Source organism: Cibotium barometz, chromosome 9 (assembly GCF_041138505.1).
Source record: "Cibotium barometz isolate CiBa-2024 chromosome 9, ASM4113850v1, whole genome shotgun sequence".
NCBI classification, from domain to species: domain Eukaryota; kingdom Viridiplantae; phylum Streptophyta; class Polypodiopsida; order Cyatheales; family Cibotiaceae; genus Cibotium; species Cibotium barometz.
This window is the reverse complement of record NC_141054.1, coordinates 33,438,084-33,462,522: the sequence shown is the minus strand read 5'-3', so window position 1 is coordinate 33,462,522 and position 24,439 is coordinate 33,438,084. Positions and strand designations below refer to the sequence as shown.

General features: G+C 40.8%; 1 protein-coding gene across 1 annotated transcript in view; it reads left to right on the top strand.

Annotated features, from left to right (window-relative positions):
* Positions 1 to 18,289: 18,289 nt before the first annotated feature.
* LOC147635497 (Cation efflux family protein) overlaps positions 18,290 to 24,439 on the top strand; it is a 65,695-nt gene continuing 59,545 nt past the window's right edge. Inside the window, exon 1 of the mRNA XM_086802796.1 lies at positions 18,290 to 18,973. Within this exon, the coding sequence (XP_086658922.1) occupies positions 18,382 to 18,973 (592 nt within the window). The 5' untranslated portion in view covers positions 18,290 to 18,381. The remainder of the gene's footprint in view (positions 18,974 to 24,439) is intronic.

The window sequence follows — 24,439 nt, the reverse complement described above, 5'->3', positions numbered from 1 at the left end:
AGAGAGAGAGAGAGAGAGAGAGAGAGAGAGAGAGATACCAAAGAGAGCAAAGGATAGAGAGAGTTAGCAAAGAGAAGCATAGAGAGAGAGAGAGAGAGAGAGAGAGAGAGAGAGAGAGAGAGAGAGAGATACCAAAGAGAGCAAAGGATAGAGAGAGAGAGAGAGAGAGAGAGATACCAAAGAGAGCAAAGGATAGAGAGAGTTAGCAAAGAGAAGCATAGAGAGAGAGAACGAGAGCCAAGAGAAGGATAGAGAGAGTGAGTAAAGAGAAGGATAGAGAGAGTGAGATACGGAGAATAGAGAGAGTGGGAGGGGGAGACTGAAAAGGAGGGAGGGAGAGGGAGATGAAGGAGAGGGAAGACGGTGGAAGAAGGAGAGAGAGGGAGGGTGGGAGAGTGAAAGGAGGGAGGGAGAGGAAGGGACGGTGGTAATAGATAGAGAGAGAACGGAAGGAGCAAGGTTGGTGGTGTGGGCTAGCTTGGGTAGTGGAGGGCGGAGATGGTGGCGGCAATAGTTAGAGAGAGATTGTTCAAGTAGAGAGAGAGGGTAGCCAAGAAAAGCTCCCTCCACCAAGCTCTCTCGGTGACCATCCCCACAAATACATCAAAGATTAAAGCATAGACTTGAATCAAATTGATACGATTGAGCATAACACAGCATAAAAACAAGAGAAATAGAACAACATCACCCCTCATGCGTGTAGCTCCACTTCCACGGCATAAGTATTTTGAGAATTTTATTTCAGTATATAGCACAAGGAGCTATTAATAGTTGCACATACAAAATTGGGCTTGATTCTCCACTTATACAAAAATAGCTCAAGCACTAGAGCTTATTCACGCACTAAGTGTAAATAATCAAATCTCTTCTAGCATATATGCTAGGAATATAGCAATGCCTATAAATAATTTGTACAAACATTTGGCACGTGGCCAATAAAAATAACTCATAAAATAATCTTGTGCACATTCGCACATTCCATTTATTAAGCTAATTTCTACACACATTAAATCAAACATATTTTTCTACAATTATTATGCATGAAAAATATGATAAATATATACCTCTAAAATAGTCCTCCATTTGACGAAACAACTGTCCTCAGTTGTGCAAAATAAAATTCTACAACAATAACATCATGCTTGTTGCTATCGACGCGACGGGTGGACATCCTTTGGCTTATGAGAGTAGAAAATTGACACCTTCCGAACTTATGTATACTACATATGGCAAGGAGTTATTAGCCATTGTCCATACCTTACACATGTTGAAACATTATCTTATGGGTTCTGAGTTTATGATTAAGTCCGACCAACGAAGTATTAGATATCTTCTTAATTAACCTCTTATCTCAGACTGCCATATTGAATGGACACCTTTTATTCAGAGTTCTCATCCTCTTATCCAATATCAACCTAGTAAATAGAATTCAGTGGCTAATGCACTTAGTTGACGACCTTCTATTTCTAACATTTCCGTGCTTGACATTCATTCTTTGCATGATATGCATGACTCATATGTTACCGATCCTGATTTTTCAAATGTTTGGCACAAGTTAGAAACTAATAATTGGTTGTCTCTTCATGATTATGCATGTAATGATGGTTTCCTTTTCTTTCGAAAGCATTTATGCATTACACTTCCTTATAGATCTTTTATTCTTGAAGAGATGCATCGTCCCCTATATGTTGGCCATCGTGGCATTCTCACTACTCTTCACACCATAGAATGATATTTTGATTAGCCACAATTAAAACACGACGTTGCTTCTTTTGTCGTGGAATGTGTGACATGTCAACGAGTTAAAAGATGCCAAGGAAAATAGTAAGGGCTACTCATGCCTTTACCTATTCCTGTGACACCATGGAAAGAAATTTCTATGGATTTTATAACAGGTTTACCTACCACATCTTCTTGAAATGATATGATATGGACAATTATTGATAGATTTACTAAGTAAGCTTATTTCATTGCATGTCGTAAAACATTGAATGCTTCATATGCTGCACAATTGTTTATCGAAACTGTCTTCACAAATCATGGTTTACCTAAAATCATTATTTCAAATCGTGATTCTCATTTTTGTAATCACTTTTGGATGGCATTGTTTTCAGACTTAGGCACTAAGATTGATTTTAGTTTTGCATATCATCCAGAAAATAATGGACAAAGTGAGGCCACAAATAACACTATTTTAGATCTTTTAAGGTCTTACGCTATCTCATCTCCTGCAAATTGGGATCAGTATTTGCATCTTCTGCAATTTACATATAATAACACACCTCATTGGCAAAGCTCCTTTTGAGATTGTCTATGGTAAGAAACTTCCAACTCCAATTACTAGACTTTCTCATGAAGTTCCAGTGTGGCCGATGATTTTGTTGTGACTCATAACCGTATTTTGGCCGAAGCTCATGAGTCTATTCTTAAGGCTCAATAAGCTTACACTAGACATGTTAACAAGCATAGAAGACCCAAGAATTTTGAAGAAAATGATTTAGTTTGGCTTCGCTTAGAAAAGCGCATATTAAAGTCTGTTGAAAACCATCCAACCATTAAATTATCTCCACGATTTTATGGGCCTTTTAGAATTACTGCTAAGATCAATGACAATGCTTATCGTTTGTCCCTTCATGACCATTGGAATATTCATAATTCCTTTCACTTTAGTCTACTTAGACCCTTCAAAGGTACACCATCTTCTACCCCCATTTATGATGACCCACCTCTCCTAGAGAGTGATATAAAAAATTTAGTTCCTGAAGAGCAATTGTTGATCGTGAGCAAACTACAACTTGCAATGGCAATTTTTATGTCAGATAATTGGTTAAGTACAAGAATCATCCCCTGTAGAAGAATCTCAGTGAATTCCATACCATGCCCTTGCTACACACTCTACCTTGATCGACTCCTTTCATAGACAGTTGCAATTAATTTTACACTTGGTATTGAGAGCAGCGTAGTCGTGTGAAGATCACCAATTTGAGGTATCATACGATTGGCAGTTTATTTTGGTATTTGATATTGATATGTGTGAAGGTCACTGATTTGAGGTATCACACAATTATTTTTCCATGCAAAGGTCACCGATTTGAGGTATTGCATGAGGTTTTGATATTGTGAAATTAGATTTTTTGTGATGATGGATATTTTGAACTTTATATTTTCTTCCATGCAGAGGTTACCGAAAGGTATTGCAAAAGGTACTCACTTTGAGGTATTGCACGTTTAGCAACTTGAGGACAGTTGCTAAACGTGCAATTCCTCCCTGGTGAAAAGCATGAGGTTTTGATATTGTGAAATTAGATTTTTTGTGATGATGGATATTTTGAACTTTATATTTTCTTTCATGTAGAGGTTACCGAAAGGTATTGCAAAAGGTACTCACTTTGAGGTATTGCACGTTTAGCAACTTGAGGACAGTTGCTAAACGTGCAATTCCTCCCTGGTGAAAAGCAACTTGAGGACAGTTGCTAAACATGCAATTCCTCCCTGGTGAAAAGCAACTCGAGGACATTTGCTTTTCACCAGGGAGGAATGTTGGAATTATTTGAATTATTTGACATTTATGGATTTATTCGATGGATATTTATTTTAGTGATATGATGGATATTTGAATTATTTGACATTTATGGATTTATTTGATGGATATTTATTTTAGTGATATGATGGATATTTGTGATTTGATGATGAGTGCGAGGGTCACCAATTTAGGTGTCGCACGAGTTTTATTGTTGCAGTCCATGTTCACGTCGAGCCTCTAAGCCATGCCTTTATGCCTTTGAGCCATGCTCAGTCAATGAACCTCTGAGTCTGTTTGTGGTATTTCATGTTCATAAGAACGTTTAGGCCATGCCTGATCAGCCTTTGAGTTATGTTCAGACCTCTAAGTTTACCTTGCAGGTTATGGCACGAGGCCAATACTGATTCCTGAGCCACTAGCATTAGTGACTACGAGGAAGAACAATCGAGTAAAGTCTAAAAGTTGGAGGATAGGCGCATGAGACAACAAATATTTTAGTCTATCAAATGATTTTTATTGGTTTTCACCCCATCAAAAAACTAGACCATTCTTAAGCAACATTGTCAAAGGAAGTGCTATCGATGAGAAATTACGAACAAAATTCTTATAAAAACCAACCAAAGCAAGAAAATATCTAACTTCTTTAACACATGTTGGAGTAGGCCAAGTCTCAATTACTTTTACTTTTTTTGGATCAACTTTAATACCTTTGTTATGGCTCACCCTAACCCTCCTTGAAACACATCTAAAAAGAGATTACTTGGTGAACCGCAACAACAACTGTCGTGAGGATCTTTCCAATGGCCGAGCTCGTAACCCTTGAGGTCTCCAAGCTCTATAACTCCTTGAGAAGCAATTCCACCGCCCCTCCCGCGAGCGTTGTCACACCGCCACGTTGCACTACGGGTACTCGTCCCTCATCTCACCTCACTTCACTCACACACACTCACTAGCATGCATTAGCAAGAGCAAGACTCAATTGCACACTCAATTGCACAATGGGAGAGTATGTTGTATTATGAGAGATATTCACTTATATACATAGCCATAAGTGTTCACACTCACTTAAACTGTGGCCGACCGGGCACTTTAGGCTCATAAGAGGCCTAATGCTATTACAATGACTACTCTCATAATATATCCATGAAGTACATCACTTAGGACTTCATCCTAACTTGCTACCACACTCTCTTGAAGTGGGAATCGCCATAAATACTCTGTCACACAATTACGGGCGCCCGTCCAAGTTGTAGCTTTGGACACTATAGCTTCATATCTTGAATGTATAACCCTTAACATCCCCCCCTTCTTGATGGTGAGACGATCGCGTTGAAGACCTTTGTGTGGGGAGAGTGGACAAGCTTTGTTGATGGCTTTGATGTTGAGTGACGTTCAATGGTCGTTGTTCCTCCGCCGAAAGAAATAAGAAAAGCTAGTTAGTGAATGAAAAGGTTAGTGGTTTATTGGGAAATCCTAATGGGGTGGGGGGTGGGGTTTTTACGAATGATTGCATATTTGTGTGAGCATTTTTTTCCTTTTTTTTTGTTCAATTTGTTTTTGGCAATCATCGGCAAGGTTACATGTGATTTTTGTTAGTGGGGACACTAAGAGATGTTAATAATGGAAAAGAAGAGAGGGAAGGATCCGGCGGAACGTAGACTTAATCATCAGAACGAGATTGTGATTCTCAGTTCCTCATTTGATTCATTGAAGCGACATTCATCATTTGAAGTAATTGGCCTTTGGGGTTATACCATTGACCAGGCTTTCACCCACCATGGCCCCCCCATCCAGAGATTTACCTGGAAGTTGTTGATGGGGTGAGGCTTTGGTGCAAATGTTCTCCAGTGCATGAGTATGGATATATACTCATGGAGCGATTGCTACATTAATTATTGTGGGCCAACCGGGCACTTTAGGCTCATAAGAGGCCTAATGCTATTACAATGACTACTCTCATAATATATCCATGAAGTACATCACTTATTAAGACTTCATCCTAACTTGCTACCACACACTCTTGAATAAGCGGGAATCGCCATAAATACTCCGTCACACCATTATGGGCGCCCATCTAAGTTGTAGCTTTGGACACTATTGCTTCATATCTTGAATGTATGACCCTTAACAACCTTCACCTCTGTAACAATGTGGCCTAAGTACTCAATTTTATCTTGGAAAAATAGACTTTTATCTAGATTAGCATAAAGTTGATTTTCTTTAAGAAGATTAAACACTGATGCAAGATGCTCTTCATGTTCTACATGATTCTTACTAAAGACAAGAAAATCATCAAAGAAAACAATGACACAATTCTAATGGTTAAGAAATATAGATTCATTATGCGTGCAAAAGTAGCAAGTGCATTGGCTAGACCGGAAGGCATAATCAAAAATTCATAATGACCAGTTTGTGTATGAAAAGCAGTTTTATAAATGTCAGAATTTATCATTCGAACTTGATGATAATCGGATTTCAAATCAATTTTACTAAAAACAGATGCACCTTTAGGCTTGTCCAGCAAATCATTAACACGAGGGATGGGGGTATCTATTCTTAACTATGACCTTATTTAGAGCTCTATAATCAGCATTGGTTAGACCGAAAGGCATAACCAAAAATTCATAATGACCAGTTTGTGTACGAAAAGCAGTTTTATAAATGTTAGAATTAGTCATTCAAACTTGATGATATCTAGATTTCAAATCAATTTTACTAAAGACAAATGTACCTTTAAGCTTGTCTAGTAAATCATTAACATGAGGGATGGGATATCTATTCTTAACTGTGATCTTATTTAGAGCTCTATAATCCGTACACATTCGGTAAGTCTTATTTTTCTTTTCAACAAGAAGAACAGGTGCACCAAAAGGAGAACTACTAGGTCGAATAAGTTTCTTGTCTAATAATTCTCTAATTTGTTGTTCTGTTTCTTTTTGTTGAAGAGAATTTGTACGATAAGGAGCTCTATGAGGTGGTTGGCTATCCGAGATAATCTCTATAGTATGGTCTGCATGACGTGAAAGTGGTAAGGTAGGAGGTGAATTGTCTACAAAACAATCCTGAAACCTAGCCATGAATGCTTGCTGAGAAGGAGTGATTATTTCCATATGCTTGCAGTTCATTAACTAAAATCATATATGCACGAGATTGCTTCCGAAGTGCACATTTAGCTTGGGTATGGGATAATAATGGATACATCTCAAGAGAACGATCACCAATCAATTGCATGAGAGTACCATCATGTGTGAAATCCATAGTATGCAGGGAATAATCAATATATGGATTGAATTCATGTCTAAATGGCATACCAAGTATGATGTCACTAGAATGCAAAGGTGCAATGAGAAAGTTATGTTTTTGTTTATAAGGTCCAATTTATATCTCAAGGTCACAAACTTCACGAGTTCTCGTGTATCGTGTGCCTTGAAATGTAGATTTAACCTTATAACACGAAGGACGAGTCTCCAAATGCAACCTACAAATTGCCTTTTTTGAAATAAAATCATGTGTACTACCATCATCATGCAAAATAGTGAGATTGTTTCCATTAATAGATACTTTCATACGAAACAAAGAGTGAGGAATGATTGAAGTACTTGCCGATTCGCTTTGCATACCCACTTCTTCATTGTTGAATTGATCTTCCGTCCAATCCGGAGCCGTATCACCATCACCATCATAGTATGTGTCGTCTTAGATATTGTGAAGTTATGCCACTTGAGTAGGACGAAAAGTAAACTTATCGGCTCGATGTCCCACTCGATGACACTTGAAGTATGTAGGCATATTACCACCTTGACGAGGTTGGGAAGGGCAAGGAGTGGGTGCATTACTTTTGTGACTAGAATTGGGTTTGGGGTGTACATTGCTTGGGATAGTAGCATTAAATTTGTTATTTACATTTAAATTGGAAAGAGTGCGTGCATTGCTACTACCATTACCAAAATTACCATTATTACCATTTCATGGATGCTGTTGTGTGAAGGAGATTGATAAAATTTAGGGCGTCGAAAAGAAGATCTGAAACCTTGATTCCCTACAAAAGAAGATTGTTGATGGGTGGAGAAGCATATTGACCACTGCGAGGTAATTGATGAGGCAAACCTTTCTTGCGCTTGGAATCATGAGCAAAAGAGATTGCATCATCAAGAGAAGTTGGCTTAAACATATTCACATCCGCTTGAATAATTGTCTCAATACCATCTTCATACTTTTGTTGGAGTGACTCTTCAAGAACATCCTTGAGCATACGAAGCATAAGAAGTGATTGCCAAAATCTCTCAGTGTATTGAGAAACAATATCACGATCTGTCATGCGGAGAAGATTCCATGCTCGACGAGTGTTAAGGTGGAATTATGGAGGAAGAAAAGCAGACTTTAAGTTGTCTTGGAATTGATCCCATGTGAGAGGCTTGGTAGGACCCATACGAAGTGCATTCCACCACAATGAAGCTCGATCACTCAAATGATTAGTAGCACACTTTATTTTATCTTCCTCTCGCGTTCACCAGCAAAATAATCATCAAATTGAGTCAACCAAGAGAAAACTAAACGACTATCCTTTTTACCATCAAATTTGGAGAACGTGAATGCACGAGATGGCTCATCTTGGAGTCCTTGTTTGCGAGTCGAAAACGGATTTGAGAATCTTGCTCAAGTGATCATCTTTGGGAGGCATGACATCAGGAGATTTTTCGTGAATCCGTTGGCGTTTGCGTTGTTCTTCAAGTTCCATCTCGAGTAGAAGAATGCACTTCTCCAAAGTAGGAGCGGGAAGGGGTGACACATTTGAAATCGTTGGTGGTTGAGTGATGTCATCAAAATCCATGGCTGTAGATGCTTGGAAGAAATTGGAGATGTTGAACCAAACAAAGATTTGAAAGATCTTTGAAAAAAAAGACCCTTCTCAAAAAGATGACAGGATATTTTTTTCCCCCTTTTCTTCTTCTTCTTCTTCTCTTTCCCTCTTCTCTTCTCTCTCGCTTCTTCCTCTTCTCTTATCTTTCTTCTTCTTCTTTTATCTTCTCTTCTCTTTCCCTCTTCTCTTCTCTCTCTCTTCTTCCTCTTCTCTTATCTTTCTTCTTCTTCTCTTTTTCTCTCCTTCTTCTTCTTCTTCTTCTTCCTCTTCTCTTATCTTTCTTCTTCTTCTCTTTTTCTCTCCTTCTTCTTCTTCTTCTTCTCTCACAGCCTCACTAGAGGTTGCCATGCAGGCGCCCGATTATCCCATATAGCATGGAGGATATTAGGCGAGCCGGGTATAAAGGGGAGAAGAGACATGAATTTACCCTTGCTTCTTAGGAGATATCCACGCTTGATTTGTGGGGGAGGTGAGGTGCATTGGTTCGTTCCGTTCCATCATCAATACTTGTTTAACGGTTCGTCGTCAGTGCTGTTGCCGCCATAAGTGCTTGTGCTCCCTTATGCTTGCCGGTGCACTGGCGGTTCTACGTGTGCTTGCTAGCTAATGTGCTAGCAGCGGCCGGTGTGTTTGCTTGTCGGTGGTGGCTGGTGGGCTGGCAATTTTCCACTGTCGCGTATCCACTGTAGATGCGTGTCTACTCGGCTGGCACTTTGACGGATTACTATCTCACTCTATTTCATGCCGACGTTCCTCACCTTCATGCTGCAAAGGACAAAGTCCAGGGGCGTCTGAGTGCCCAATTCACAAACCCTTTTTTTTTACAGGAAGGTACGACAACAAAAGTACAGCAGTTCTCCCTGATCTTGGCTCTGGCTCTAATACCAATGCTGGAAGGTCACGGTTGGCCCTCCATAAAAATAAACTTGAAAGGAATACTCAAAGCTCAAAATATGTGACAAGTTAGAGGTGATCAATCTCGCTTGCACATAAAATAAATATCCATCAAATAAATACATAAATATCAAATAATTCAAAAAATTCCAACACAAGCATGGCACTACTTGTTACACCTCAACAACATACATCCTTCAAGCATGGTCTCAAGCTATGCGAATAACATTAGGTAACCAATATTTAATGTGGGGTCACCCATGATATAAATTCACTAGGATGGCACACTAGTGTTCGAGCGTCCCCATACCACGAAAAGGTGGACATTATGTAACATCCCTCTTGCTTGGATAAGCAATTGACCTCAGTTGCATGTTTGCTTATTACGAGCAAAGGAGATCAATTGTCATATAATATATAGATTGAAGTATATTCTCTAATTATAACAAAAGACATTGTATCAAGGATTTCCATGTGTAATAAATTATAGTGCCCCATACAATTAGAAATTATCCCACACAAATCTAGAGATAAGTATGCATTTGAATCCTTCACACATGATTAATCTCGTGTCCCATACCATAAGACTAATACATAGTGAAAATTTCATAAAGTATAGTTAAAGATGGAAGGGCCAATTCCTTCAAGAAGTTTTACTTTTGATGCATATAAACTCTCCTTGAAATTTACAAAAAGTGTTAAATAAAATTTATTGTAGTAATAATCAAATAAAATAAATATGTTACCTCAAGAGTCGGATATGAAAAAGGATACGAATTTGTCAAATGATCGAATTCGTATGAAATTGATTATCTGTATTCACGGCTACAAAAGAGACCTTCCAACAATATTATAAGAAATCAATTTACCTAAAAAATTAGTCATATAACTATGAACTTCTCTAATAATCGAATTAAAAATATTATACTTATTAAATACAACAAGATTATATTTGAAGCATAATCACTTTTGCAAGGATAATAATGAGAAGCTTACTTGGAAAGTGCTTGAATCAGTGTCTGAAAGATAAAGGTTACATAAAAATATTGAAGGAATTATTTACTAAGTGTCGGATAGCTTTGCTACAAAATACATCATTAAAAGGACACAAATATCACAAGCATATGTGACGTTTTAATTTGCTGATGATTAAAATTATGGAAAATGGAGAAACTTACTTAGGTTGGAGTGTAAAATATTAGTTAGAAGAAAATGAGTAGACAAATAACAAATTTTATTTTATGCAAGTAATTAAATTACACAAGGCGAATACTTAACTGGTGAATCATCGAAGATTTTCCATATACTAATCTGCAAGTTAGTTTCAATTCATAATATAATATCAAACTTTAATTGTTGTTAATTTAAAAAATTTAGAAAGTGTAGTTATTACTTAGCTTTCACCTGTAATTCATAAAAAGTCGGAAGCTCGTATGTCAAAGAGTAAGTGGGAAAAATAATATTTGTTGATGTCAAAATATCAACTATTAACCATGGATCCTAAAATCTTCAAAAGCTCAAGAATATTTCTCAATAAATACATATGATGTGGAAGATAACTCAACGCCAAAATAAATCCAAATAATAACTCGTTGAAGAGGTCTTCAAAAGAGTTAAAATTTTACCGAAGAAGATAACCAAGGTAAAAATTTCTTCATGCCAAGCTTTGCACTAAATTCTCCTAAAATCACAAATTTTTATGCTGAGATTTTAATTGCCCACAAATGCCCTCTTTGAAAATATATAAAAGCTTTATTTTAAGCTTTTTAAGCTTTAGAACTAAGCTTTGAAATAAATCTTACTAAGCTTTATAGAAGCTTCACCAACAAAGAGTGACATGTCCTCAACCTGTATAAACGGCACACGTCACAAAAAAAAGGAGAGGAAATTTCGTTGCACGTAATAGAAAAGAGAAGAATGCGGTTGTTTGGCATTGGCATTGCCGTTGCCGTGGAGGGAAAGGTGGGAAGGAAATTTTAATTGGGAAAGTATAGCGAAGAAAAAAAAAAGTTTTTCTTTGTTCTAAAAAAAAAACCACCAACGCAGGGCGGTTCTTGTGGAAGAAGGGAGAAGAAAATTTGAGAGCCCTCCATTATACAAATTGAGCTGAGGATAGGCTTAGCAATTTTAAAGTTAGACCAAATATCACCTCAATGAGTTGATTTCATCCATATACTAATGGATTATGGAGAGGATTTGAATTGAGGAAGGTGGTTTTTGGGAAAAGAAGGGTGGTTTCACTTCAAGAAAAGTGGTTTTATGCTCAAGGTTGATATTAAACCATAGCCCTTGATCAAAATCTTGATCTAGTAGAGCTGAGAAATTTCTTGTGAACCTTCCAATCTTTGCCCATAAGTTCTTGAGCCTTTGTCTTCTTTACCCTGTGGATTTTGTGAGCTTCTTGCTTTCTCTTCAAGTGCAAGTACCATAGCTTTGATACTACTGTCATGGGACCTTTTGTACTTCTTGAAGAAATAATTAAAAACTCACAAATATATCAAAGATTAAAGCATAGACTTGAATCAAATTGATATGATTGAGCATAGCATAGTATAAAAACAAGAGAAATAGAACAACATCACCATCAAGACACTATTGGGTGCAATCTTCTCCCCCTCATACGTGTAGCTCCACTTTCACACGACATGAGTATTTTGAGAATTTTATTTCAATATATATCCCAAGGAGCTATTAATAGTTGTGCATGCAAAATTGGGCTTGATTTTCCACTTATACAAAAATAGCTCAAGCACTCGAGCATGTTCACACACTAAGTGTAAATAATCAAAACTCTTCTAACATATATGCTAGGAATATAGCAACACCCATGAATAATTTATACAAACATTTGGCACGTGGCCAATAAAAAATAATTGATAAAATAGCCTTGTTCATATTTGCACATATAATAACCTTGTGTACATTCGCGCATTCCATTTATTAAGCTGATTTCTGCACAAATTAAATCAAGCATATTTTTCTCTGATTATTATGCATAAAAAATATGATAACCTATAAGACAGTCCTCCTGTTTGAGGAAACAACTGTCCTTAATTGTGTAGAAGAAAATGCTATAACAACAACATCATGCTTGCTATCGATGTCATAACCTGCAAGGTAAACTCAAAGGTCCGAACATGGCTCAGAGGATGATCAGGCGCGGCGGCATGGCTCAGAGGTCCAAACATGGCTTAGAGGCTGATCAGGCATGGCTCATGGGTTCTTATGGACATAGATTGTTTTACATGTATATATTTTATCAATAAAACATGGATTGCAACAATAAAACTCGTGCGACACCTAAATTGGTGACCCTCGCACTCATCATCAAATCACAAATAATAATTCAAAATAATATGATATATAGACAAGATTCCTTATGAGCAACATGCGCACTACTCATCACCTCTATCTCTTAAACGTAAACATATTAGTTGTTCTAATTGATTGCCCTTCTTTACAATTAATCCCAATATGAAACGTTGATAGTAGGCACAAACACAACATACACATACCACTTGTTTCACTACAATGAGAGTATCATTATACATATCATCTAGCATGGAGTGTATTGCGACTTGTTACGCTTTGACCGTGTGCAGTTGTCTAGCACAATCCACTTATTTCACTTTAACCACAATATAGTTGTCAAGCATGGCACTACTTGTTACACCTCAATAACATACACCCATCGAGCATATGGTCTCAAGCTATGCCAATAACACTAGGTAACCAGTATTTATTGTGTGGGGTCACCCATGATACCAATTCACTAGGATGGCACACTAGTGTCTGAGAATCCCCGTACCACTAAAGGGTGGACATTATGTAACAGGGATAAACATTATATTAGGTGTGCCTTAGAGACATCAATATAACTCTTAGATTGACTATGATACACATCCCATGTGGATTACTAAAGATAGCAAGGGTTTGTGTCTAGGGGGCAAATGGAAGAAGAGCTTAGCCCTTTACTCAGCCACACCTAGGCTAAGAGAGCTTTGTATGTACGAGGGATAAAATTGACATGGTGTTAGTTAACAAGGTCATAGCCATGAAAACTACACCTAGCCCCCACAACAAGCATTCCTCTCTAAGTTCAAGGATTGTTTCTTATAGAAATTTCCTCCTAGACTAACATATTGTAGACCTAAAGATGAGGTTCTCCAATGTAATACACCACCTTGTAAAGCACCCTATAGAGTCAATATGCTAGGATAAAAAATAAATCCAAGAATAACTATTAGAGAGAGAATTATTTAGACCTGGCAACTCACCTTATGGTGCTCTCATACCTTTGGTTAAGAAAAAGAATGGCACTTACTGTAAGTGTATAGGCTATAGAGCTCTAAAGAAGATTTCGATAAAGAATAGGTACTCCATTCACATATTTGATGACTTATTGGGAGGGACTAGGGTATTTGGCAAAAATGACCTTAAGCCTGACTATCATCAAGTAATAATGTGTATATAACACTGCATTTAGGACTCTGTTTGGTCATTATGAGTTTTTGGTAATGCCCTTTAAACCTACCAATGATACAATGATTTTCAGCTTTATAATAAACCACATATTCCTCAAACATCAAGATGTTATGATCGTATTCTTGGACAACATACTAGTCTAAATAAGAACGTGACCAATCCAACATGTCATGAGACATGGAATGTGTGCCATTTCCTGCAAGAATAATAAAAATAAGCAAGATTAAGAGAGAATGAAGGTAGGAAGATATAAGATCGTGGTGCAACTATCTGATCCTTCATAAGGGCAGAAATTTGTACATGTTGTGTTCTTTGATCCTCTTTTCGATGTGAAGAAGAGCTTGCAAGAGGCTTGCCCTATATGGGTGGAGATTGTAGGTCTGCCGCCTTGGCTAAGGCCGGCACTTGGAGAGCTGGCCAATGCGTGTTAATCCAATTCTAGGATTAACAAGAGCTACCGCCATTATCTTACATCAAGGAGTCACGGTAGATACACCAAAGGGTCCTACATTCATGATATGAAGCAATAGTGTTCAAAGCTACAACTTGGACGGGCGCCTGTAATGGTGTGACGGAGTATTTATGGCGATTCGCGCTTCAAGAGCGCGTGGTAGCAAGATAGGATGAAGTCCTAAGTGATGTACTTCATGGATATATTATGAGAGTAGTCATTAGCATTAGGCCTCTTGTGAGCCTAAAGTGCCCGACCGGCCACAATTTAAGTGAGTGTGAACACTTATGGCCTTGTATATAAGTGAATTTCTCTCATAATACAACATACTCTCCCATTGTGCAATTGAGTCTTGCTCTTGCTAATCTTTCTCTCCCTAATGCATGCTAGTGAGTGTGTGTGAGTGAAGTGACGTGAGAGGAGGGACGAGGACCCGTAGTGCAACGGGACGGTGTGACAACGCTCGTCGCGGGAGACGCGGTGGAATTGCTTCTCAAGGAGTTGTAGAGCTTGGAGACCTCAAGGGTTACGAGCTCGGCCATTGGAAAGATCCTTATTTACGACAGTTGCAGTTCACCAGGTAATCTCTTTTTGGATGTGTTTCAAGGAGGGTTAGGGTGAGCCTTAACAATGCGCTAGGCCATGTATATCCCCAAGGAAGAAGATAGTGGTCGTCAATTAAATAGTGTATGCATCACTTGGAATACTTTGGTAGAGACTCCTAAAACCTTGGAAGTGGAGTTGGGTGAGCTAGGGAAGATGGAACAGAATGTGAAGTTCAGCATATTTGTCGGGGCCTGTTTAAGGTGTGGTGGTTTTGGACATATAGCCAAAAATTGTGGAGGAGTGAAGCATGCAAAAGATGGCTATGAGGAGACGAAGGAAGGGGAGTCTAGCAGGGGTAGTAAAGCCGAGGATAGGGAGAATAATGAGAATAAGAGGAATGAGGGAAAGGCAAGGAAATTCTAGAACTTGGGGGAGGGGGGCAAGTGGAAGGAGGTTGGAATAAAGTTATTGACAAAGCGAAGGGAAAAGCTAGCTTTAGACAAATTAAAGAGGAATCCAAAAAGACTCAAAGCAAGCCTATGCCCAAAGCAGTTGGGGGTAGCAAGTCTCATAGTAACTCAAACCCTTTGCTGTACTCGAACCCTTCCAGTCTATTAGGAGTGGATGATAGTGAAACGTGCTCTATGGGAAAATTTAACTGGCAGGTGGATACAGCCTGTTTTGCGAGGACATTCAATGCGGAGCCTCAATTGGATATTCAGTGTCCCTGCATCCTTTTGGGAGATTTCAATATGGTGTCGAGACAGATGGATAGGTGTGGGGGGAATACCATTTTAATGGGGCAAGAGAAAAGGAACTGGGAAGGTCCGAGGGGGAAGTTGGTCTTGGGGCTGATGGATGGAGCTTGGGTATCCGAGTGGGAAGTTGGGGTTGATTGATGGATGGAACATGGGGATCTAGGTGTCTGAACCGGGCCACATCTACTTTAGTCTTCGATACTTTGGGTCCTCTTCTAGAATTGACAAGTTTTTTTAAGTCAATAGGCTTGGAAAGGAGGAGATGGTGTGAGTAGCTGGAATTCCTACAAAGAAAAAGACAAATTGGGAAATTGACCGAGGAGGAGGTTAGTTTGCACATTAACTGTCAGACATTCCTAAAAAGAGAGGATGATAAGCTTGCTGGAGAGAGAAAAAAAGGAATGAGATGGAAATCTTATAGTAATAAGAAGAAACCTGATAGGTATCTTTTTAGTTTATCTTAAGAAAAAGGAAATAGGGACGTGGTGGGGCAGATTAGGGATGAGAATGGGCAAGAACTGGGGGATATTGATCAAGTGGCCAGGAAGTGGGTTGAATTTCTTGGCTCAACATTGAGTTTAAAGGAAGATTGCACTCAAAGAAGATTCCAAGCAAAGAAAAGACTCTTAGGACTGGTCAGCAAAAGAGTGGAAGTTGACAAGGCCAGATGGTTGGAGAGAGAGGTGGAAATGGATGAATGCTGGTTGGCTCTTCAAAAGCTTGGGAAAGAGAAATCTCTTGGTTGGGATGGATTATCAGCTGGGAGAATGGATAAGGATTTGAAAGAGGGTGTGATGAGACTCATCCGGAAGCAGGCAGCTTGTTAATAGGTACTAGAGACTCATTACTTTGCTCACTATGGTATACAAAATACTGGTCAAGGTTATTGCTTTAAGGATCACTCCAGTATTATAAGAGGTTATATCCAAAAAAAAGTATGGCTTCATTAAAGGGAGATCTATTCATGACAACATCTTTGCTGCCATGTTGGGTAGAGAAGTGGCCTAGAAAAGAGATAAAAAATGCATTATGTTGTAGCTTGACTTGGAGAAAGCCTATGAGACAGGATTCATTAGTCCTTTGTGGCCGAGGTCATGGAAAGGTTGGGTTTTGGAAACAGAATGGCTACCTATATTTATACCCTCACAATGGGTGGACAATCTAAATTGATGTTAAATGGAAGATTGGTGGGGGGGTTTAAGATTAGAAGGTCCGTGAGATAGGGGTGCCCACTTGCTCCCTTGCTATTTGCTATTGCTTCCCATCCCTTAATTGTGGCTTTGGAAGATGCATGTGACAAAGGAAGGGTGACTGGGTTATAAAATTGAGGGGTGGGGAATAGCTAGTTATACATCCCTTGCTACTTGAGGCAGGCTCTATGGATTGTGCAGGAGTTTGCAGAGGCCTCTGGCTCTAGGTGCAATATTCATAAATCTAGGATCATTAGCTTGACTGAAGATAATGACTTTGACTTGGAGAGATGGGGGTGTGATGTAATAAGGAGGGGATAGATAGTCAGACATCTGGGTGTTCCTTTTGGAGTGGAGGTGTCAAATAAATAGTTGACTAACTGGGCTATTGAGAGATTCCTTAATAAGCTGAAGAAGTGGGAGGAGATCAGGGTTCCTTTTCACGAGACAGAGTGGTCATCTGCAATGTGGTGCTAAATGTTTACATTATGTTTTTATGCCTTGTTCTTGATTTTGGTGAATGTAATTGGAAGAAGATTGTAGGTCCTATTAAGGACTTCCTATGGAGAAATGGGGGGAATAATAGAAAAATGGCAGCTTGGTTAGCCTGGAATAAGTTTAGCTTGCCTAAGAGGGAAGAAGGCATTGGGATTCTGCACTTACCCACTCATGCTAAAGCCAGGATAGCTATGATTATGCCTAAATGCCTACATCAAGAGAAGACTTGGACCAGGTTGTTAAGGGAATTGGTTGAGGATTCTGATGTGCTACTTAAAGGTATGTGGATGGGATTAGGTTGGAAAGATAAGCTTTTATCTTATGCTCCCCTAAAAATTACAGGTTCTCCCTTTTGCAAGTTTTTTATGTGCTACAACTGGAAGGAAGTGTTGGGGTTGGTGAAATGGGTTGGCTGTACCAGAGCCACACGGAACTCTCTATTATGACCTTTATTGAGAACCCCTTGCGTAGAAGACCAGTTGGTGAAAGTATGGACTAAAGGAGAGTACACGAAGAAACAATCTCCAAAAGGCTGCACCTTAGAGGCTATGATCTCTGCTTGTATGCAACTAGGTTATCATATTTCTTGGGAGCAATCTTCTTTTGTTTGGGAGGATGAGAGGTGGGATCTGATATGCAGTCTATTAAACAATGAAATGGTGGGAGTTTAGGAAGTGATACATTTGAATCATCTAAATAACTGTTGAGAAGTTTATAATATAACTTTATGTTCCCAAAAAAGAAGAAGAATATGTTTGTGAGGGGTGAGTAAACTATGAAGTTGGGCAAGGATGAGAAATGGGTTGTGTAAATATATATTAACTGAAATCCTTTACATTAAAGTAACCAGAGCCTTTAGCATAAAATATCCAGAGCCCTACTTCTGTTTATACAATCAGACCCTGTTTAGAAGATCATTAATCAATACCCATCTCTCATCCTCAAACACAAAGGAGGATTTCTCCCATGAAATCTGATACTCAAGCTTTTTTTCTTCTCATAAAAACAAAATCTTGAAACTTTTGAGGGCCTAAATATAAGGTGATGTGAAAACGTGGCTTTGAAAATTTCAATGCACATGTGCGGAATACAGTTTTCTCACGTGTGTAAAGCATGTGTATGGAACAAACCAGACTGCAGAAACACAAGGAGCTCTCTGCAACTCTTGGTAAGGTATGGAAGACGTTTCTTCTTCTTCTTCGACTTCCGACACATTCTCCAATCTACCTCTCTCACCGTCTCCTACCATCGCCATCACACATACTCCCTCTACACTCGGCTATGGCTTCTCTGCAGCAGCGGAAAGCAACAGCCAAAGCATCATACAGCATAACCACCATAACCATGATAATCACCATACCTTCTCTCGCCACTCGTCCTTCAATCTGGCCCCAGCCGCAGCAGGCGGCCCCGGCCCGGCCTTCTCTCGCCTTTCGTCTTTTCAAGACCCCAAATCTAGGCGCGCCCTTGATCGCATCGTCTCCATGGATCGCGGCAGAGCCCCCCAGGTCTTCAGCGCAGACGAAGGTGTATGGAAGGGTGAGTTCGTCCCCGCAGACTCTGCGAAAAGCTCAGAGTACTACGCAGAGAAAACCCTAGCTCAGAGGGAACTGCAGGAAAACCCTAGCTCGATCTGGAGCCTGGCCCTCAGTTTACTGCGACTGGGAAGCCGCGACGGTGGCGCCAAGAAGCTTCTGATGCTCATCCTGCTCAACTTTACTTACTCTTCTGTGGAGCTTGTCCTAGGCCTCCTCTCAGGGCGTGTGGGTAAGTACCTTCAACAACCACCACCACAAAAACAAGCTCTTTTTCTTTGGAAATTATGATGATAATTGTGATTAATTCTGTATATCTCTTATGAACTTTCTTGAATATAAAGATGTACTTCTCAAGGTGATGATACTTTTGATATATCAAATTTGTATGGTTTTTCCCTTCGAATCCAGAATAGAAATGCACTTACTTTCCCCACTGTGTTTGAAGAAATGTACTGAATTTCTTTGAACACAACAAAAAAGTACACTTGAAAAAGGTTCCGTGGTTCTTGCTGGCCCTCTCCTGCTATTTACTGCTGCAATTGCTCAGGGTGAGATGTCACCATCCTTGGCACATTTGTGAATTCTCTTGAACTTGCGTCTCTCACCATCTCTTTATGGTAACATGAAGGTCTTTTACATCGCTAGTGGATGCATGTGCATTTGCTTCTGGTGTTACTTCATTCATTCTGCTTGCTTCAAATTATGAACTATAGCGCCCTCAATGGCCTTGTTGCAGTTGCAGAGCGCACGCCAGATGTGCTAGGCTGCAATGCTGCTAATGATCTCCCAGCTCTGATCTGTGTGGCTATCGGTGGTCCAGGGGGAACACGGGAGCCACAGAGGCTATGATGGATGTGATCCTGAATTGTGTAAGCTGAAGTGCATCCTTGTAGAGGAGGGCCTGACCTGCCTCAACTGTCCTCGTGATGGCTCCCCAAGTGACTTCACAGGCAGACCCTGTGTCTCGTAAAAAGCTCGAGAATCCGCCACGAAACCTGCTTCATCCTTGGGCAATCCCATAGGCAGTGGCGCTGAGACTCTTGATGAAAATCAAATTTGGAGCAAGAAGCTGGCGGTCTGCTGATCGACAGCAAGTGCCAACCGCGAGGGCTCCTGTAAGTTGCCAAAGGAAAGAATGACCCTCCTAGGGCGAATGTAGCATGGGACTGTCGTCGTAACGTGCAACAAAGACTTCTTTTAACTTGCGAGTTTATGCAATCCACTTTACTTTAAGAGAGAAGAGTTGAGAGAGAAATGAGAGTTTACACTAGATTGGGTCCCAATTACCCACTGAAGGCCCCCCCTTGCAAGCAGGAGTATTTGCTTGTATTACTTTGGAGAACTTTGTACAATGATGTGAATGATGCCTGAGGACTGCCAAATGCAAGGACGAGGAATAGCACCATAGAAGACTTTGAAGCCACTTATGCAAAATCCAGAACTGCTGAGGATATGCACACATTCTGGCTGAAGATGAGAGGATCTTCTATGTTGCCTTGGACTGAAGCACGGAGTGCGTGAGGCTGTTTGTATGCTCCAAGAACCCTAAGGGAACTTAAGCGCACATGTTCTAACTGCTTGGCTGAATACTTTGAGGAATGGTGTGTTTTATGCAATGACACTATATGCTGCTGTTGGCCATGTCATCAGCCCACAACTTGTGAAAAATGAGCATTGAATATCAACACCTAGCATTTAATGTTGGCATTAAATGCTGGCCCAACAGTAGATGCTGACCAACTATTATCTATGTTGAAAAATGACTGTTATATGCCATATTCAGGGTGCCGACTGGTCCTATGAGAGGTGGATGATGCTAAGCATCAACACTAGGGCATACCCTTATGCAAGGGTTGCCTTATGGGCTGGCCCATATGTAATGCTTTCTAATAATGCATTTCTAATGCAATACCTAATCTGGGGTTGACATTACATGCTTTTGTATGATGAATTCTCCAAGTGGATTAAGAGGATTGACACATGGAGACTCTCTAAGGCTGAGAAAGACCTACGTTGCTCATTCCTGACATGTCCCAGATTGGGGCTCACAATGCGGCCAAGGCATTTGACAAAAGATCTCTAGAAAAGGTAGCTTGGCGGGGTGGCGGGGTACTCTGAAGAATGAGAAACTCGAGGGCTCGGTGTAACATGCGGAAGCTTCGAAGGAGATCGGTAACTTCAATGCTCAGAAATCAGCACACGTTTCACGACGAGAATAACGCACAAAATTGAAAATAGATGTGTAGAAAATAGAGAGCGAGAGAGAGAGAGGGAGAAGAGGACACAGTATTGGGTCCCGAATACCCTCTGCAGGGCCCCCACCACGAATGGTGTATTTGCTTTTATTAGAATGATGCAAAATCTAAAATAAAAGACTGAACCTGAACCTTCTTGGCTGAGATAGATCTCTGCCCTTGACCTTCAATCCTTCACCCTTGTGTTAGCTTCTCCGTTGGCTGTCCTGGCCTTTGAGTAGCTTCAGCACCTTGTGAATTATGAGATGGGTTGGACTGAATTATGTCTTGGGTTTATATACCCCTTCTAGACCTGGTCGGCTGGCTGCTTTTTCTCTCCACGACTTGCAAAAAATAGCATTTAATGCTAAATAAGCCAACGTGTTCACACTATACCTTCTGTATTGGCCTGGCTGCCTGGCCGGGTTGGCCCAAAGGCACTTTCGGCTGCTTGGCCAGGCCCCTTGGGCTGGCTGATAGCTTGCCCAGCCCATACTAGGGCTGGTGGGCAAGGCTTGGGGCCTTCCTGGCCCACTTGGGGTGGCCCATAGCCTTCCCCATGCCCATACCTAATGCAAACCTACATCTACACAGTCGTCTGACATCTGGTCACAGACCAAACACATAGAGCAACTGACATCATTCCAAAGGGAGACTCACAATGCGGACTGACACCGCTTCATGTGCAGGACAATGCACACCTGACCTTGGACGCATGTGTAGGAAGGACAATGTACACCTGACCTCGGACAAATGGAGTGGAACCCTGGCTGACTCGTCCCGGACTGGGCTCACATGGGACTAGTTTTCCACCCCAAGTCTTGCACCTTCTTGTTCAGATATGTCCACGTGGCATCCAAGTGTGGGATGTATGTGATATCCCCTTCTGCTTAACTTGACGGAAGCAGCATAGTCTCCAAATAGTCGGTCAATAAAGCCGAATAGTCGTCAAAGAATTCTTTGTCAAGCCATACTGCTTCGTGGGTCCCTCGGTCCTGAAACTTTGTGAGGAATTGTCTTTGTCTTTGGCTTGAGCCATGCTTTAAGCGGTGCAAAAGGATCTATTTTGGAGATTGGAACCATCACTTGCCAAGGGAGTTGCTAAGCAAAGGGGTGGAGTACTGAAGGTCAAGGGCAGGGATTTCCCAGCCAAGAAAGGTCAAGAATTTTGTATTTTCTTTTCAGATTCACATCATTCTAATAAAGCAAATACACCATCCGTGGTGGTGGGGGGCCTACAGAGGGTAATTGGGACCCAATACTGTGTCCTCTCCATCTCTCCCTCTCTCTCTCTCTCTTATGAGGGGTGATCAGCCCCTCTGACTAACATGGTCAGCCCTAGAGGCTAAAATAGGACACCAAATAGGAAGCCAGCAAGTAGGGGATGATGTCTAACACCCCCTCTCAGCACCGGATGCTGAGCAAACTCCAAGAAGCCAGAGACGCCGTCCTTGATCAAAGATGAAAGACTGTAGAAACAGGTACCAAGAAAGCTCCACAAGCAATCTCCTCAGCAACTCAGCTACAAAAGCAACAGAGCAAGCTGCCAGGTACACTGTTCCTATGGAAGAAAACAACCATATAGGTTGCGACGTGCTGCTCCAAATAATGGTTCCAAACCCAAGTGTAAGAACACTCCCTGAAGTCGAATGTCGTGTACCCAGCCTGGAGAAGGTATGAAAAACCTCATAACTAACCAAGATCAGATCCTGTATATAATCAATCCTGGGAGAAGCAAATTGCTCCTCACTGGAACCCTCAAAAGAAATAGAGTCAATCTGCTCCAACTCTGTACCAAGAGTAGCCAAATGCTGTATAAAAGCATCCTTTGAAAAGGTCGACATCGCAAGATGTAAAGACTCTGTAGAAAATATGGGGTCCATCTGCTCAAACTCCATAACATGAGTTGCCCAATGCTGTACATAAGTACACGCCACTGAGGTGGGCATCGCAAGATGAAAGGACTCCACGTTCCCCTCTGAAAAATGATATCATCGGACTGGTACAAGCCCAACCTGTTTGATCCAAATCCAAAAAACTCTGGAAGTACCACTGTGCTCCAGGCACGGTTACCAACCACAGATCCAAAGCATCCCACCGGGTCCAAAAAACCATCCTCCAAAACAACAAGCCATCAGAACTGGCAGGGGGAGGGGCATCCTCAGAAGCATCACAAAGAGAGGCAGAGGTGGACTCCTCACAATGAGGAAGGGAAGCAGGAATATAAACTGCAGTGGCAACAAAGTCCTCAAAAGCATCACGGATAGCGGAAGATTGTTCCAAAAGTAGAACCAGATCCCAAGAATCAGCAACAGATAAAAGATCCATGTGAAAGGATCACACACTGCAAAAGGGCAAAACACCCTCCTTGTTCTGCAAATACTGCAAAGAACACAAGCTCGGACAAAATAAACTCTGCTCAGGATCTCTGAAAAGGTCACTGCTCTCCTCCAAATAACTGTAAACTCCTGTCAAAGAAGAATGTTTCCACAGATACAACATAGCTCCCGAAACTGATCCTTAAGTGAAGTAGCTAGAGAAGGGTCCCCTCTGAGTGTAGAAAACTCTTGTGGGAAGCAAAACGCAGCCAAAACACTGCTATCCAGCAAAAACAGCACTCCACCGCCAACAGAAGGCAAGGAACATGTAGAAACCGGGAAACTGTGTAGGCCAGGAACAAAACACAGGTATAGATGCTTCAAAATCAGCAAAACGCTGACTGAAATCAGAAATTCAAAATCCTCCTCAAGTACCAAACTGCCTCCAAAGCCACAATCCAATCAAGAAACCCTCTGCAAGTGATCTGTGTCCACTGGAGAAGAAAACGCAGCCAAACAAGGGCTACAAACCTGAAAATTCAGGCCAACCAGTGTCCACACCTCCTATGAGGAAAAACGCTGAAGAGAAGGTACCTTGGGGTCCAACAGATGAAGCCCAGTTGAAGGTAGAGCTACCAGCAAGATCGGTTCAAAAAAAACGCAGCAACCATGGCTGCAAATCTGAAAACACAGAGGTATAAGGGGCTGAATATGGAAATGCTGAAGAAATAGGTACACCCAAGCCTCAGATCAGCAAATCAGCATCAGAAACCTGTAGAAGAAAAAAACAGCAAATATGCTCCTACTGGCCTGTACAAAACAGGCAACCAGCACTGGGGGGGGGGGGGGGGGGGGTATGAATGCCGTGAACTGCTGAAAACTGCTGTAGACAGCCACTTGAAGAAAAACGCAGCAACCTATGTGCTGCTGCCCTTGCTGAAAACGCAAAAACGCAGGTCTGTTCAGGGGCGGAAAAAACGCAGATATGAAGAGGTATAGGAGGGAGCATCCAACGCTGAAAATCACCGGCGCTTTGATACCATGATAGAATGTGCAGTGGAAGAAGGGAAAATGGAAACACAGGAGAGAGAGAGAGAGAGAGAAAGATGGAGAGGAAACACAGGTGAGAACCTGCTCTCAATA